General features: G+C 32.6%; 1 protein-coding gene across 1 annotated transcript in view; it reads left to right on the forward strand.

Moving 5' to 3' along the window:
* The window catches only part of LOC119079459 (calcium-dependent secretion activator), a 38,183-nt gene extending 27,412 nt beyond the window's left edge, over nt 1-10,771 (forward strand). The window contains 8 exon segments of the mRNA XM_037187386.1: nt 3,837-4,052; nt 7,646-7,802; nt 7,868-8,008; nt 8,011-8,378; nt 8,440-8,598; nt 8,660-8,881; nt 8,947-9,086; nt 9,642-10,771. Of these exon segments, the coding sequence (XP_037043281.1) occupies nt 3,837-4,052; nt 7,646-7,802; nt 7,868-8,008; nt 8,011-8,378; nt 8,440-8,598; nt 8,660-8,881; nt 8,947-9,086; nt 9,642-9,846 (1,608 nt within the window). The 3' untranslated portion in view covers nt 9,847-10,771.
* The last annotated feature ends 5,466 nt before the right edge of the window (nt 10,772-16,237 follow it).

Raw genomic sequence — 16,237 nt, forward strand, 5'->3', positions numbered from 1 at the left:
AAACAAAACGTTGTTTCTAACGCATGCTAAGAGGCTTTTTTTTTAGCGAACTCGATTCCAAACCTCGCCTCCGGCTCGTCCTGGAAACCTCTCATTCGCTAAAAAAGCCTCTTAGCATGCAGGAAAAATACTATTGTCGACCTTTAATGGACAGCTGCTAAATATTGTCAACAAATTAAATTCAATCTTCCTTTTCGTAACGAATGGTTTCTGTCACTGTTTCGATATGATAGATGGTTAGGTGCATATTTCGATGCTTTGCATTTTACTAAGAAATGACCTCTTTGGTAGTGGAAAAGGTCCGTATCGCCACATTGCGATTTAATCTGTTACTTTACTTGTTTAAAAACTAATTGGAGATACTATGAATTGTGGTGCAAAATCTGTTACTTCAATAGTTTAATCATACACTTCACTATAAAGTAGATTACTAGTCAGATACCTGATTATTTCTGTGATCACTGTCGCTAACAGATAATTGTCCATTATTTTTTAGCAATGGTAAGGTTATCTCGTTGGAACTATGACTGAGAAGATAAACGTTATGTAACTTATTCTGTAATTGAAATACTTATATTATTCCCTTGTCTTATGTTTCTTATCATTGAATTTAATTTCTTGTCTGTTCTTCTGTGTGAACGAATCGCTGTTCTCTATATTATAATTATATGAATTCTATGCATTGTCCTAATATTCGTGTGCGTTTTTTATGATTTAATTTTTTTTCTTCAAAATTTATTTTTTTAAATATTACTTCAACACTATACCTATCCAATGAGTGAACAAAATTTTTATTTTGGCTATTAAATTAACAATTATTTTAATTTACAGTCCTATACCTCTGCTAATGCCAAATTAATTCTATTTTTATTTTTGTGTTGTACCAATTGAAACTTTTAAATTTGAAAAAAAAAAAATCAAAAATTTTTTTATTTATGAAATTAACGTTGTGTTGCATTTTGGGATATGGTCATTGGTTGTGGCTTTTTATGTAAATAAATGTTTTGTTTGAATTAAACACCAACACACACAACACGCCCACAAACAACAGAAGACATTGAAGACATTTTCTGAATGTAATATCAACAATATCTTTGATTTTTAATGATATTAAACCGTATACACACAGGAAGAAAAACAATCGTCTAATTCGTCTATTCGATAGTCCATATATATTCAATTATGAACTTTGTCGATACGAAAAAGCTTCCGGCTAGATTCTGAACATCAAACGATTTGAGTTTGGAAATGAGAACTTTTATGGTTTGAAATGTTTTTATGTTTGTATCAGAATATGAAACAAATTCCACCCGTGGAGTGGCTTCTAGTCTTGACAAAAGCTACCCTAATCTATTTATCCAGAATCATAAGTTTTGTTTTCTTACGTCTATGTAATGACTAACATAATTATTGGTCTGTTTCCTAACAAAAATGAGGACATTATTCGCACACGGGTGTGAATAGACTCAGTAAATTTACACAAATGAACAATCAATCTTCACCTCTATGAGTCTTCTTAGAAATATAAGTTCGATTGCTGCTTGTCACGGCAGAGTAAAGTAAACCAGACGGGAGCGCTCGATTTTACTTCAAAAATGAACCCCACCTGCCAGGTTTATTTTACTGTGCCGTGCTGCTTGTGCGAGGAAAAATAATAATATTTCACAGACTGTTCAATCAAAAGTTTTGATTCAAAACACATTTTTTATATCGAAACTGTATTACTATTAGCAACGCACTCCAAGAACAAGCAAAGGAACAAAATTTATTAGCTGTCATTTGGCCTCTTCTGAAGTTCTGTTCTTTTGCCTGTTTTTGGAGTGCAGTTTTTGCAGTCTGCACAAGTTATTACAGTTGTAATTTGTACAGAGCAAAAACAGATTTTATGTGGAAGGCCCATAATTTAACAGAAGAAATTAAAGTGTCAATTACCCCAAAGTCAAACGCCAAATACCAGAGCACTTTAAACAGGCAGCCGAACAGATTGAAACAAGGGACCTACTCGACTCAGTAGTCATAATTTTTCGTAGATATTTAGTTTCTTATGCTGGTATAACCCCTGCGGTTCCCAAAGTAAGAGGCGTTTATAGTACTTTTCAATTTCTCAGTAAATTTTCCTAATTTAACTGCTTTCCAGACGATTTGGACTACTACACTGATAATTTATCTTCCTTACCAACAACGTTTCGTCTTGATTGATTTACCGGCTATCTGATCAAATTTTAGATAAATCTATTTCCTGTTTGATTCCAAATAGTCGACTTTATATTCGATCCACTGCAGAGTAAAGTAAACAAGGCAGGAGTGCTTGATTTGACTAAAGTATCTAGTAGCGAATAAAATTATTCAATTCATGTTCCTTTGAGTTTATTTCCATACTGTGTATTAGGTCCCTTATTTGACGTTTCAAAAATGAACCGCTCCAGCCTGGTTTATTTTACTCTGCCGTGATTCGATAGAATGGAAATAAAGCTTGTCCTACCATTTCCTCTAGTTCTTTTCCCCTCATTATTCGCACCCGAGTTACTTTAAACATAAATTATCGTAAAGTTCTACCAGGGTTTGTTTGAAATACCAAATTTTTTCTTTCTTTTAAAACCAAATGTTTTAATTTAAAATGTAAATTGTTCAATGAAACTATTTCTTGAAAATCTCATCTAACGAGCTGTATTATTTCGAACAAAAGAATGAACCTTGTTATCGTTCTTCGTGTGAAAATGACTAACGAAATGAATTTTTCATTTTTATTTTATTATTTTCCTTTCCGTACAATTCAACTTACTTTCATGTAAGTGTTGCTCACTGCTTTTCAAATTAATTTTTTTTTCGCATCGATGTGAAGCTAAACGAAAGCCATCTTACAACTTCAAAAGGAATTGCACTTGAACTGTTTTGACAAAATATATCACAAGAAGTCATATAATTTTCAATTTAGCTCACCAACATGACTAAATTACAGCTGAACATTATTATACGCGATGAATATTCTCACAACATTTTGAGCTTATTCAGGATTGTCGTTGTCGTTGATAAAGTTGGAGATTCGATATGAGAAAATGTGTTTTGTATCTGGCGTTGAATTTGCAATTCAGAATTGCACTCATGCAAATGCGGTTCCGTAATAAATTATGCTTTCATATAACATTGCTAAGTTACTTATCGATACTATTACTAAATTTCGACTGACTGAAACCATATCTTTTACTTCATTTGTTTTAATATTTTTTTAACTATATGCAATGACTAGGTAATGAAACTGTAGGTATGTTGGTCTGAAAAATTAAGAGGTAAATGTTAAATTCTCAACCAAATATGTAATTCTCAATATAAGTCACGTCACGTTTTATTGATAAACAAAATTTTGTATTGAAGTCGCTCTGCTGATTGACATATAACTACTGAAGTCATACAATTGCGCTAACAACGTTCAGAGACGAACAGCCTCTTTCACTTTGAATTTAAATTACCTTAGAGATTTCAAATGAAAACTGAATAATGAATTGATGAATATTAATAAGTCAAATATGCTCAATGTAGCTGTCTGATAAGATTCAGAAATGTCTTCGATGTTAATTATATTGCAACAAATCGAAACACTAACAACAACAACATACGAAGTTAACAAAATTTTCAGATAAAATTGAAACACAAAGCGATTCGTTATACGCGGTTGGATTGAATTTGATTTTCCCACTTTTTGAAGTAATAAAAGGAAAAGATTTTTTAATTTTAATTTTATTTTTGAAAGATCCGATAAAAGTGAACAAGTGAAGAAAGCAAAAAAAATGTTTGAAAAAATCTTAGCAAATCAAAATACTAATTATTCTGCGCATTAGTTACGAAAACATGAACCGGAAGTCAACCAAGAGCAGCCTAATACGACGGACGGGGCTAATGCTAACAGTGTTGCAACAGCTCCAGTCGCTGGCAACTCGCCAGCTGCTACAGCTGGTCCATCTTCTGCTATCGTCAAGCAAAAGTCGCAGGCTTCGCCGGTTCCATATCGATATTGCATGCCAACGCATGCGGTCTACACTCCCCCAGTACCAACGGCACGTAACCAATACAAAATATATTCTCAAAGAAAATATTTTTTGTTTTTTTAAATCTTCTAATTTTTTATCGAGAATAACTCGTTTTTTTGGTTTTAATTTTGAATTTTAAATTAGTTTTCATCGCTTCTGTTTTTCAACAATATTTTTGCGGATCGATCGACTTAATTTTGAAAGAAATTTGTCAAAATGTAGACCATTGTATGAAATGTCGGAAATTACATTGCTTCATTTTGTGTTAATTTGTCATCAAAAGCCATTTTGTTTACGTTTTTAAATAAAAATTTATCACAAAAATGAACAACATCACAAACATTAATATAACCAAATTATATGTATAACTACTGTGTTTGAAACGTTGCAAATTTATTCAAAACAAAAAGCTTTACGGTGGAAAATTTCAGGTACGAAGCTTTTTGTGTTTCTCTAAAATATCAACTGCTTGCTTCAGGGTGGAAAACGTGAGGTGGTGGTTACATAAAGTGTAAAGACAGAATGGAATTAAATTTTGATCGAAAAGTGTGGAGATTTTTAAAGATTTTTAAAGATTTTTAAAGATTTTTAAAGATTTTTAAAGATTTTTAAAGTGTAACATTGAAAAAGTTGAGTGCGAATTTAGTTAGCCCATTTGTGAAAATTTCGAAAGAGCAAGAAAGGGAGTAAATGGAATAAAAAAATTCTAGTATCAATAGACCACGAAACCCCACTTTTCAAACTACAATCCGGAACAATTTCAGGTGGCGCAAAATCAAAAACTCACCATTCACACCTACACCAAAAAAAAATGTTTTAGACATTTTCGTCCAGATTTTTGTTATTTCTATCCTTATACAGTCCAGGTTAAAGTTTCCAATTTGCTCTGAAAATCAACCATCTTCGGAAACTTTGGTCACATACCAAAGTAACGTTTTTCACTTTGTCCAAACTTTTTTCCATTTTATTAGGATAAAGTGGACCATATAGAGTAGGGTGGGTCGTATTTTCATTTTGTTTTTATTTTGAAAAACCTGGCCCCAGGCTGTACTTAGAATTGACCAAGGAATCCGAAACAGCAAAAAAAAAATTCAAAAATTAATTTTTCCCTTGCCTCTAGGCTGATTTTGATTTTCGGGGTAGTAGCATGAAATTGCACACATTGTTGACTGATATCTCGGGCATTTGGGAACAGAAGGCATTACTGCTAACTGTAGTTAATAGCTGAGGATCCCAGCTATGAAATACCATAAGAACGTTGTTGACCTTCGCCTTCACTCGGGCAGAGTAGCTCTATCAGTGTTCCCGACTAAGACTTTTCGACAAAAAATTTCAACTTTATTTGCAAATAAAATCGACCAATCATGACATAATACGTCGTGTGAGGTATGTCTGAACAGGTAATCTCATAGAGAATCCATTGCAGAGAAGTTTGTTGAAAACGAGTTGAAAAAACTCACAGGAGCTCTGTTTTTGAAACCCAAATTTGGCAATTTTTTGTTAGAATGAAAAAGTCAAATGAACAAAAAATGCAAATTGAAAGGTTCTAATCTAGTGAAATTGATAGTTGTATGCCTATTCACCATAAATAACACTTTTCTGAGCAAGTTAACTTAAATTCATCGATTTTTGTTCATTTGACTTTTTCATTCTAACAAAAAATTGCCAAATTTTGGTTTCAAAAACACAGCTCTTGTGAGTTTTTTCAACTTGTTTTCAACAAACTTCTCTGCAATGGATTCTCTATGAGATTACCTGTTCAGACATACCTCACACGACGAATTATGTCATGATTGGTCGATTTTATTTGCAAATAAAGTTGAAATTTTTTGTCGAAAAGTCTTAGTCGGGAACACTGATAGAGCTACTCTGCCCGAGTGAAGGCGAAGGTCAACAACGTTCTTATGGTATTTCATAGCTGGGATCCTCAGCTATTAACTACAGTTAGCAGTAATGCCTTCTGTTCCCAAATGCCCGAGATATCAGTCAACAATGTGTGCAATTTCATGCTACTACCCCGAAAATCAAAATCAGCCTAGAGGCAAGGGAAAAATTAATTTTTGAATTTTTTTTTTGCTGTTTCGGATTCCTTGGTCAATTCTAAGTACAGCCTGGGGCCAGGCCTTTCAAAATAAAAACAAAATGAAAATACGACCCACCCTAATATAGAGTTGAAATAACAAAAAGCGGGGCGAAAATACTTTACAACTTTTTTTTGGTGAAGGTGAGAAAGCTCTAATATAACCGAAAATTTTAAGTTATTGATTTTTCGCCACATAGTTCTGGTCAATAGTCTAAAAAATGGTTGTTCTGAGTCAAAAACCCACTAGGATTTTTTGTGGTCCGATCTCTTTCGCGTTCCAAATAATCGACCATCCCAACTCTATTGTAATGAGCCGAACATTTACAACTTTTTCAACACATTCTCTCCTAAGAGCATTGAACTTTCTTAGGATAGAGTCTTTATTCTTAAGTCAACTTTTGTTAACTTTGTTGAATGCAAGGCCTTGCCCTTTTTGTATTACTTTCTATAATTCATTATTTTATAGCTTCTAAATAGCTTTTAAGGACCACCCATGTACGGTATTGAAACGGTGTGAATACATTTGCAGCGTTGCTCCAAAATTGACATAGCCAATTCAAATTACTTCATTTTGTACAGACAAAATAATGATAAAAATTGCATGCCATTACAACAAGTAATTTGATAGATTGTTGTTTTCTCTGAAAATACCACGCTGCTCTCAATATTATATGTTGTGATTTGTATTATAATGAAGGAATTGAATTTTTAACTCCATTTCAATTTATATCGCCAATCTTTATAATTTACTGCTTATATTACACCGATTTGCTTTTTCTTCTCTACACATTTTCATATTTTCTAAATTGAATTTTTCAGTTCGTATTCGTAGTGACTATACGTTATTGGTATACTGTAAAACATGTATTTCGATTGAGGAGAACAACATGCAAAAGAAATATTCGAAAACTTTACGTCGACATGTGTGGCTTGAGTCGGTAAAGGTTATTATGAACTCTGACTCCCGTTAGACATATCCACATTCATTTGATACAGTAAATGTTAGTGAAATTTACACATGAATGCCTTGTGGAGCCTATGAAAGAGGAATCAAATATTTTAAGAGTCCTCCAAAACTCATTTATTAAAAAGTTTGGAAATGTTGATTAGAACGAGACAAATATGGCTGTCTGTCTAGCTCTAACCAACACATTTTCCTTAATGTTGAAAAACATTCACACTCGTTGACCAAACGTTTTTGAGGCATTCTAAAACTGGGAGAGGCAGAGTAGACATTTATTAAAAAACAAATCCTCCGATGCAAAGCGACTTCTCCATGTCTTTGGCTGACATGAGAAATTAACTTTTTCCATGTTGTTCTCTGCCGTTTCATTTTAAGTATTTTACAAAATACAAACAGAAGATATTCGAGGCCCATTACGGAGAAGTCCTCTGGGCTTCGAATATCTTACAAAATTCATCGAACATTCTTGTTTGATTCAACACAAATATACTTCATATGACTAACAGTAAAAAACATTTTCCAACTCCCGTTTATCTTCCACCCACAATCCCTACACCACATTCGACAATTTAGGCATTTGCATGGTTCAGTGATTTATTGGTCGAACATGCCGAAATATTTTGGTCATTGTTTGCAGTCGATATGGATCGGGTATTGTCCGAACAACCGCCGGACACGTGGGACTCATTTCCGTTGTTCCAGATACTCAACGATTACTTGCGAACGGATGGTACGGATCCAGGAAATCCAATGCCTCTGCGCAGTTAATTCAATTTTGTTGTTTTGTATTCGTAGACAATCTGAAAAATGGAAGATTTCATCAGCATCTACGTGATACATTTGCTCCATTAGTTGTTCGTTATGTTGATTTAATGGAATCATCCATCGCACAATCGATTCATAAAGGTTTTGAAAAGGAGAGATGGGAGAGCAAAGGGTAAATGACGGAGTCCGTTGTTCAATTTCTATGATTAGTAAAACCATTCATGCTTACAGTAATGGCTGTGCGACGTCCGAGGATCTATTTTGGAAATTAGATGCCCTGCAATCATTTATAAGGGACTTGCACTGGCCGGATGCCGAATTCCGTCAACATCTTGAACAACGATTGAAACTGATGGCATGCGAAATGATCGAGTCTTGCATTCAACGCACAGAAGGAGCATATCAGTCATGGCTGAAGAAGAGCGTTACATTCATATCCACAGATTATATAATTCCTACTGAAATGTGTGCAATGATCAACGTTATACTCGATGCGAAAAATCAAAGTTTTAAGCTTTGCGCAGTAGACGGTATCGATGTGGTTCGTTACGATGTGTAAATTTTGGCTTCGAAGTTTCCTTTTAAATTTTTTTCATTTACAGCATCAATATCACACTAAAATTGACGACCAAATCGACAAAACATTGGCCGCTATGAATCAGGGAGTAATCAGTAAACTGATGTCGGTATTAGAAGCGTCGCTATCGAAATTATCTCGTTACGATGAAGGTAGTCTAATCGGATCAATATTAAGCTTTACGGTACGTTAGATTCGCCGAATGTTTGCATATTCTTGAGATAAACGTTCAATTTTCATCGTAGAATGTCTCCGGGTCTGGCAAGGACTTGGGTCAGGGATATGTTAATTTTGCTAGAAACAATATGGACCAAATACGCGGTAAAGTAAATGACGAACTTTGGATATTGACTTTCTTCGAACAGTGGTACACATCCCAGATAAATATCTTGTGCAATTGGCTGTCCGAACGACTGGATCACTCCTTACATTTCTATCAGTGTACGTGTTTGGCTCACATAGTCAAGGTAATCGTGTCACACAGTGAAAATTCAATCCTTCGAAATCTGACACTTAACAATTGGTATTTTAGAAAGTTTATTCGGACTTTGAATTGCAAGGCGTAATGGAAGATAAATTGAACTCAAAGGCATATCAAACGGTTGCACAACGAATGCAAACTGAAGAAGCGACTTGTGCCCTAACAATGCCATCGCAAGGCGATGACGGAGAGTAAGTAGACTTTTTGTTTGTTTTGTGTTACCATAATACGGTTCAGTGGTCATTAACATTTAATAGACGACAAACATGTCAACAATCATCAGGATTTTTTGTTACTTCATTTAATTGTTTGATTGTACCATAGCAATGAACGAAGCACTCGAACAGATTTTTTAACGGATAATCGGCCACTCTTTTCATATATGAAATTACGGCTCAGTAGTACAACCTAACAAATCTAAGGATCAGAGCAATGGTTGTACGCAAACATTGACTCATAGTCTACTTCATGAGTTTAAACATGAATTTCGCTGAATAAGACCAAATGAAACCGTCGGGTTAATGCAAGGGAAGATAGACGCATGTGTTATTTGTTATCGGCAGTGATGGTAAAAATTAGCGATGAAATCTGGTTAATTTGATCTTTTATAGCCAATTTTAAGTTAACAATAGTGAAGTAGTAGATTTTGTATTAGTCGGTTGAGCCAAAAGAAGTAACAGATTCCATAATTGTATTATAACCAATATTCAGATAAACAATCAATTAATTCATTTCTTTCGATTCAGTGTTGCATTCGATGGCGACGACGGCGATGGTGAGCGTGCCGCTCCGGCAGCATCGGCAAAGGCGAAAGTTATGGAATCACTGGGCGAAGACGGAAATCTTAATATAAGTAATGTAACGAATGTGGTGGTTGGACGTGTTGGAAATTTATTTGGTAAAAGTATCGGTGGTATAAGTTCAAAATTGGGAGGTGGAGGTTGGTTTTAGGATCATATTTTAGTTTTTAGTTTTCAATTTAAATTCGGTACTTTAAGTTATTTGTTTGTCAGTTCATTACAGCATTAACAATAATGTGCAGTTGTTAAATAATCAGAAACGATTTCGATTTTACGGCGGTATTCAAAATTTGATTTTTTTTCTCATTTTTTTTAAACGATATACCATTCCAGTAAGAGATTATGTTTCTCAGTTTTCGGGTGGATTTATCATCATTTTAATGCATAGAAATAAGAAGTGGTAGTTTTTGGGATGTAGCCAAATTATATAAATGATAGAACATACAGTTGAATGCTAAAAAATGAATTGGTCACGAAAGGCTTAGTATGGAAAAGAAAAATTTTCATTTTCGTGATGTCACAGAAAAAAGTTTTCCTCGAAATTTTGCGGATAAAAGGAAACTCTTGAAAGTTTAAAAACAGCTATGCAACGTCATCTAGATTGTAGAAGTAATTAAAATTCAAATAATGCGCAACAATATGATAGCTCAGTAAAATTAGAAACGATTTTAAGAAGTTGTGTTGAAGCTAGATCGATCTTTTTCGGTAGAATATTCTTTTCCTAGCCCATTTTTGACCGAATTTCTCCTAAAAGTATTCTCAAATGACTTTCTAGAGAACAAAAATGTTTTGCCAAAATCAAATTTAAAAGCGTCCGCTCTTTAAGAAATTTTAATGCTAAAAAATGTAGACACAAATAAAATAGAAAAATTAATTTTTAACAAGGAATACAACTCCAACGATTCCATTTTAAATATCGTAGCTGAAAATTGGACAAGGAACAAATAATAATGTCTTCAAATTTCTGTTTTGTATAAAATTTGTTCGAAAGAAACCGATAACAACAGCTACTTTGGTAGACTATTAATATATCCTTTGCAACTGTATGAATCAGAGAAAATCGAATTCACTGACAAGAAATCACAATTACCTCTAATTCACCCAACTAATGCCTGAGATCGACAACTCTATCTATGCACCAATTACGTTTATTGATTATTTCTATTGCACAACCCATAACTCTATTTTCCCACTTTAGTTTCTTTATCTTTTTCTTATCTTTTCGAAAATACATTTCATTCGTTTAAGACACATCAATACTATATTAATATACAGAACGACCTCCAGGAAGTAAGTAATTTGGCAAATAAAAATGGAATTCAAATTAAAAAAACAAATTATAATAACCCACAACAACATAATTATAGAACCATACTACAGTTTAATTGCCAGGCGTATATTACTTACCAGTAAATTTACGGAAATTACACAACACAACGATCACAAACATTTTTTGCATTAAGTTTTTATATTTTCTTTTCCGACTTATATGGGACGATGCGTGAGCAATAGATTCGATTGCTGTTATGGCTTTGATGCGAAATTTATTGTTCACATGATCGTCGGAACAAAGATGCGAAATCGTAGGTGGATGGATGAAAAACAGGAAAAACCAGAATTATCATTTCGATAATGCGGGGGTTGAGTCCGAATGGAAAACTGGTGTAGTCAATCAAAAATAAGAAAATATTTTACAAAACTTGCTATTCAACATGTTTGTAGTCAGGTTGAAAAAAATTGGAATTATTCAGAGATTAGCGGTTATTTATCAATCGTAATTTGTTCATAAACCCGGCAGTTCCAAGGTTAGCAAAAGAAGCGCTAGACCCTATTATAAATAGAAAATGGATCTCAAGATAAAAAGATAATTTATTAGGCAAATGTTATATGTCAAAAATACAGAGACTGACAGGCAGGGCTTCTTATTATTCGGAATTTTTTATTTAATATTTTTCAGAATTTTTAGAATAAAATTCCTGAAATTCCTACAACTAAAAAGTTCTTTGGGACTTTTTGAGAATTATGAGTAGGAGTTTTAAGATTTTTTCAGAATTACACCCACGGAATTCTGAAAACCGACACATTTTCTGTTTCTGTATTTGACGTGATTTTCTGATTTCTCCATATAAAAATAAAGTCGAAGCATTATAATTTGATCGATTCTATTCATTTTTAAATAATTGTAGTTTTTCAAGAAATCATTTCGAAAACATTACAGTATAAAAGCTTACACATGCGCATTAGAGCTGTTTACTCGCGGTATACCTGCGGGTAATCCGTACAAATGCACGTGTCTAAGCTTTTATACTGTAATGTTTTCGAAATGATTTCTTCGAAAACTTCAATTATTTAAAAATTAATAAAATGAGTAGAATCGATCAAATTATAATGCTCTGACTTTACATGCAAAATTCAAAAAAAAAAAAAAACAGTAAACCACAAAACAGAAAATGTGTTGGTTTCAAAACTCCGCGAGTTTCTAAAAAAATCATAAAATTCTTCATTTTTTTTCGATACAAAAATGTAAGAATTTTTAAAGAATCTAAGAATAATAGGCTCTGAAGACTGTAGCTGTCGATCACAGCTTCATTCACCTTTATTCAAAGAACATGCTTAGCTACAATGGGTTTCTTTCTTCAATGCTTGAGTGCTTCAAGTAGTTAAATTAAGGTCGGGCAAAAAATTCCGAATTCAAAAATAAAGTTTCGAACCGGACACGTGTCGAATGAATTTCGTGAAAACATTTTCTCCTGCTGATCTCCACTTCCGATTATTATCAAGTCAACGTATCCAAATTTTATGAATAAAAAATCTCGATATATCAACAAAAACAATTTAAAATTTCGCATCGTCGACGTATTTTTGGATGAATATTTATTGAATTTTGTTTTTTAATTATCTCCCTCTATTACTCTTTCTGTCTTCTTTATTATCACCAAAACTCTAAATGTTATTTAAGAAGTAAAAAAAACGAAATAAATTGAAAAATCTCTAACATTATTTTGATAAAACTTCCTAAGAAAGTACACTAAAAATATTTTCATAAATTGTAAATTTGTGTAAATCTAAAAATGAAAAGGAAAACATTAAGTGAATAGACACAGAAATAATATCCACTTAATCGGATGCTAACATATATTTTCGATTCAATAGATAAAACTGAAATCCATTACGTAATGTTTCCATATAAAAACTATATCAAAATGATAAAAAAAACCTTAAACTAAAAAATTATATTAAAATGAAGTTAAAAAAAAACTAAATTAAAAGAAAAAAAATTAAATGAAAATCATATATTCTTTGAAACATTAAAATGAAAACAAATACTTTAAACTATAAAAAAATAAATTAACAAAAATTTTCCATTATACTTAACACAAATTATATTTAATATCTTTACTAAAGTTTAAAAAAAAACCAAAAGGAAAAACACACTCAATAAAAAATCGTTACATGAAATTTCTCGAAACTAAAATATTAAAAAAACCAAAAAGTTTTCGCTTTAAATTAACATTATTCAAATCTGTATTCAAAATCTCTTAATCTCTTAATATGTTAAAACAAAGAAGTTGTTGTTACCTTTCATCGTAATTTGAATACTTAACTATATAGACGCAGCAGTAATCGTGTCATATATCAGAGTGATGGTAATTGCACACATTATTTGGCTCAACATTGCAGATTCCGTTCGAAAATTTATAAAAGTAACAACGAAATTTTGACTTAATCGGCGTAAAACATTATGAGCAAGTCATAGTTCAATATGCCCCCAAAATGCACATACTTTATTCAAAGTTTATCTGACTTTTGAAACGAAAATTACAAAAAGTCGACCTATATTTTTGATCTAACTTCATATTTTCTAACTATTAACTTCATCAAAAATAATGATTTTCCTTGCTGCAGATACTTATATTTATCGCGGCTGCATCAGGTCTCATACAAAATTTTATTGGCTGTCAAATTCGAGTCCAACTTATTTAAAAAAAAACTGTGCATTTTAGAGGGACAAACAATTTTTTTGCTTGTGTGTCGAAATTGTTGAAATTCCGACGGTATTTTTTGAGTGTAAGCGACAATCATCCCCCTTTTTTAACTGTAAATTTCTTAATTATCTCTAAGTTATCCCATTACATATGTACCCAAATTTTATCAATTTTTTTATAATCTCAAGAAAGAAATATCTGAAACAATCCTTCAGACTCATCACCTAAACCTGATAATTGATTTGAGTCAATTTAAGATATCCAACCTAACTCTGAAACTCATTCCTTCACCCTGAATTATTTAGGGGAAACAGTTCAGGTTGCTTGAACCATACCCAAACTTTACCTGACTACAATACTGACTACTGAATGGATAACATTCAGGTTGAAGTGGTAACTGACCTTTTCAATGCAACAATCACGTTTCAAATGTATAAAACCGTAATTGGTACGAAAAATGAAAATTTAACGTGTTGTCAATAGTCCAAACTTCTACTGTGTTGTCGAACAAATTTTTGTTAGGTCCTCTGCGTATTTTATTAATCAATCACAAACGGTAAGCATCACATTATCGAGTTTAGAGTCTATTACTTCTTTTGATTAAGGAGTTTTCAACGGATTAAAAGAAAAGAAATCTTTTACTTCACTAGTCTTAACATTCATCAATTGGCCATCAATTGGCCATCAATTGGCCATCAATTGATCGCATAGTTTCATTTGTAACAGGTGACATAGCTTCAGCATTTTCATATTACGTTAATAGTTACTTAAACCAATTTATATAAGTCGACAAATTAGCCGAAGAAAAAAATCCAGCTCTCTGATATTGACACCATAATTTAGTTGAAAACAGTCTAGTTTCTTCTACATAATCTCAATCATTCATTCAAAACGAATAAGACGTTCAAATTAATCCAAACTTGTTAAACAACGATGCAAAAATATATAGGATTGAACGATTGTATTTAAAGAAAGCTGGCCTACACGTCTACGCAATATGTATTCTGTCTCAATTCGGATTATTCAGATGATGTTATACTTCTACGTTCCGATGTCATTAGTTAAAATCTATTTGCTTACATTTCATGCCTTAGCCCCAATTGCAGTCAAAATTAATGTGGAAACTGTAGAATTGCATTTTTGTTTTGACCAACACAATACGGGTTGATTCTTTCATTAATATCCTTTATATTAAGCCAATGGCCTAATGCAACAATTTGTAAGAATCTTGCTATTAAAAGGATTTATCTTCGTGATTTCATCCATAGTCGGACATGTCACATCTCATGTATGTTGGTCTACCAATCACTATATTCTGTATGCGATATGATTATGATAACTAAGATGTAGCAATTCTTCAGATGTTTTCGTCCAGATACTCACATTCCTAGCATCCGGTTTTTTTTGCGCTACGGATCTTAGTTTTCCAATTAGACGAACATATGAACTCTGTCGTCGCTAAGATCAATTTTTCTTTTTAAATTTATTCACCAATTGACCCAACTACGTAATTGGTAAAAATAGCTTTAACATTAACAAAAATAGCCAAGTGGTAACCGACTTCCATAACGATCGTTCGATTTTTTCGTATGAAGCTGAGGACAATGACTTTGGTTTTCTTGTGACTTCTCATAGAGATTCCTAAAAAACGTTTTGTGACTCTCTATTCTCCGGAGTCGTTTACCGCTTGCAATAAACACATTAGCTGCCTCTAATTTTGAATTTGAAATGGGCGGGAAAAGTTGTTCAACAAAACCAGATAGGATAATAATGGAAATAAGTTATGGTAAAACTCAACGGTTTATTTGATAAAACAAGACAAAAAACCAATATTAAATCGGCTTTGGTTACAATTTTGTATAATTATCCTAAGCAAACTCTGTGTACACCAGGGGCTGTTTAAATTTACACAGATTGTGTGTCTAATGATAATATTAGTCTCCGAATGCACATTTTCATTTGTAATAAATGCAAATCCTAATTTGTTTATCGACAAGCAAAAACATAAACGTAATAAACTTGTACAAAGCGCTATTATAAACATGAAAAATATAACAAATCGCCTTGATCGTATAAATGGAATACATGATGTAAATATTTTTGTTTAAAGTCAGTGAAAGCGACTGTTTGTGAATGATGAACAAACAAAATGAAAAAAAGAGAAGAAAATTAAAGAAAAAAACAAAAATTGACTCTATGTTCATTATAGTTAAAATAGTTAAAGGAAAAGTAACAAAATATTGAAAATATAAACCGCAAAAGATAAAATTGGTGTAACAAATTGCCCACGTGTGAACACACCCATATATAATTCAATGTATGTAAAAAAAAGGGAAAACTTAAGCATAACGGAGAGAATAATGTTCAAGTTTGTTGTAGCTTGTTAATATTGTTATGTATTTTTGATGTTGCAGATGAATAACGACCCGTCTATAATAGCGAATCGTCAACATTCGATCTTAGCTTTCTTAATTTATTTACGTGTTTTGTGTACAAAAATAAAATAAAAATTAATTCTCTTGCCCCACCACGGAGCACTGATAGAAACACACATCC

This window comes from Bradysia coprophila, unplaced genomic scaffold (assembly GCF_014529535.1).
Source record: "Bradysia coprophila strain Holo2 unplaced genomic scaffold, BU_Bcop_v1 contig_324, whole genome shotgun sequence".
NCBI lineage: Eukaryota > Metazoa > Arthropoda > Insecta > Diptera > Sciaridae > Bradysia > Bradysia coprophila.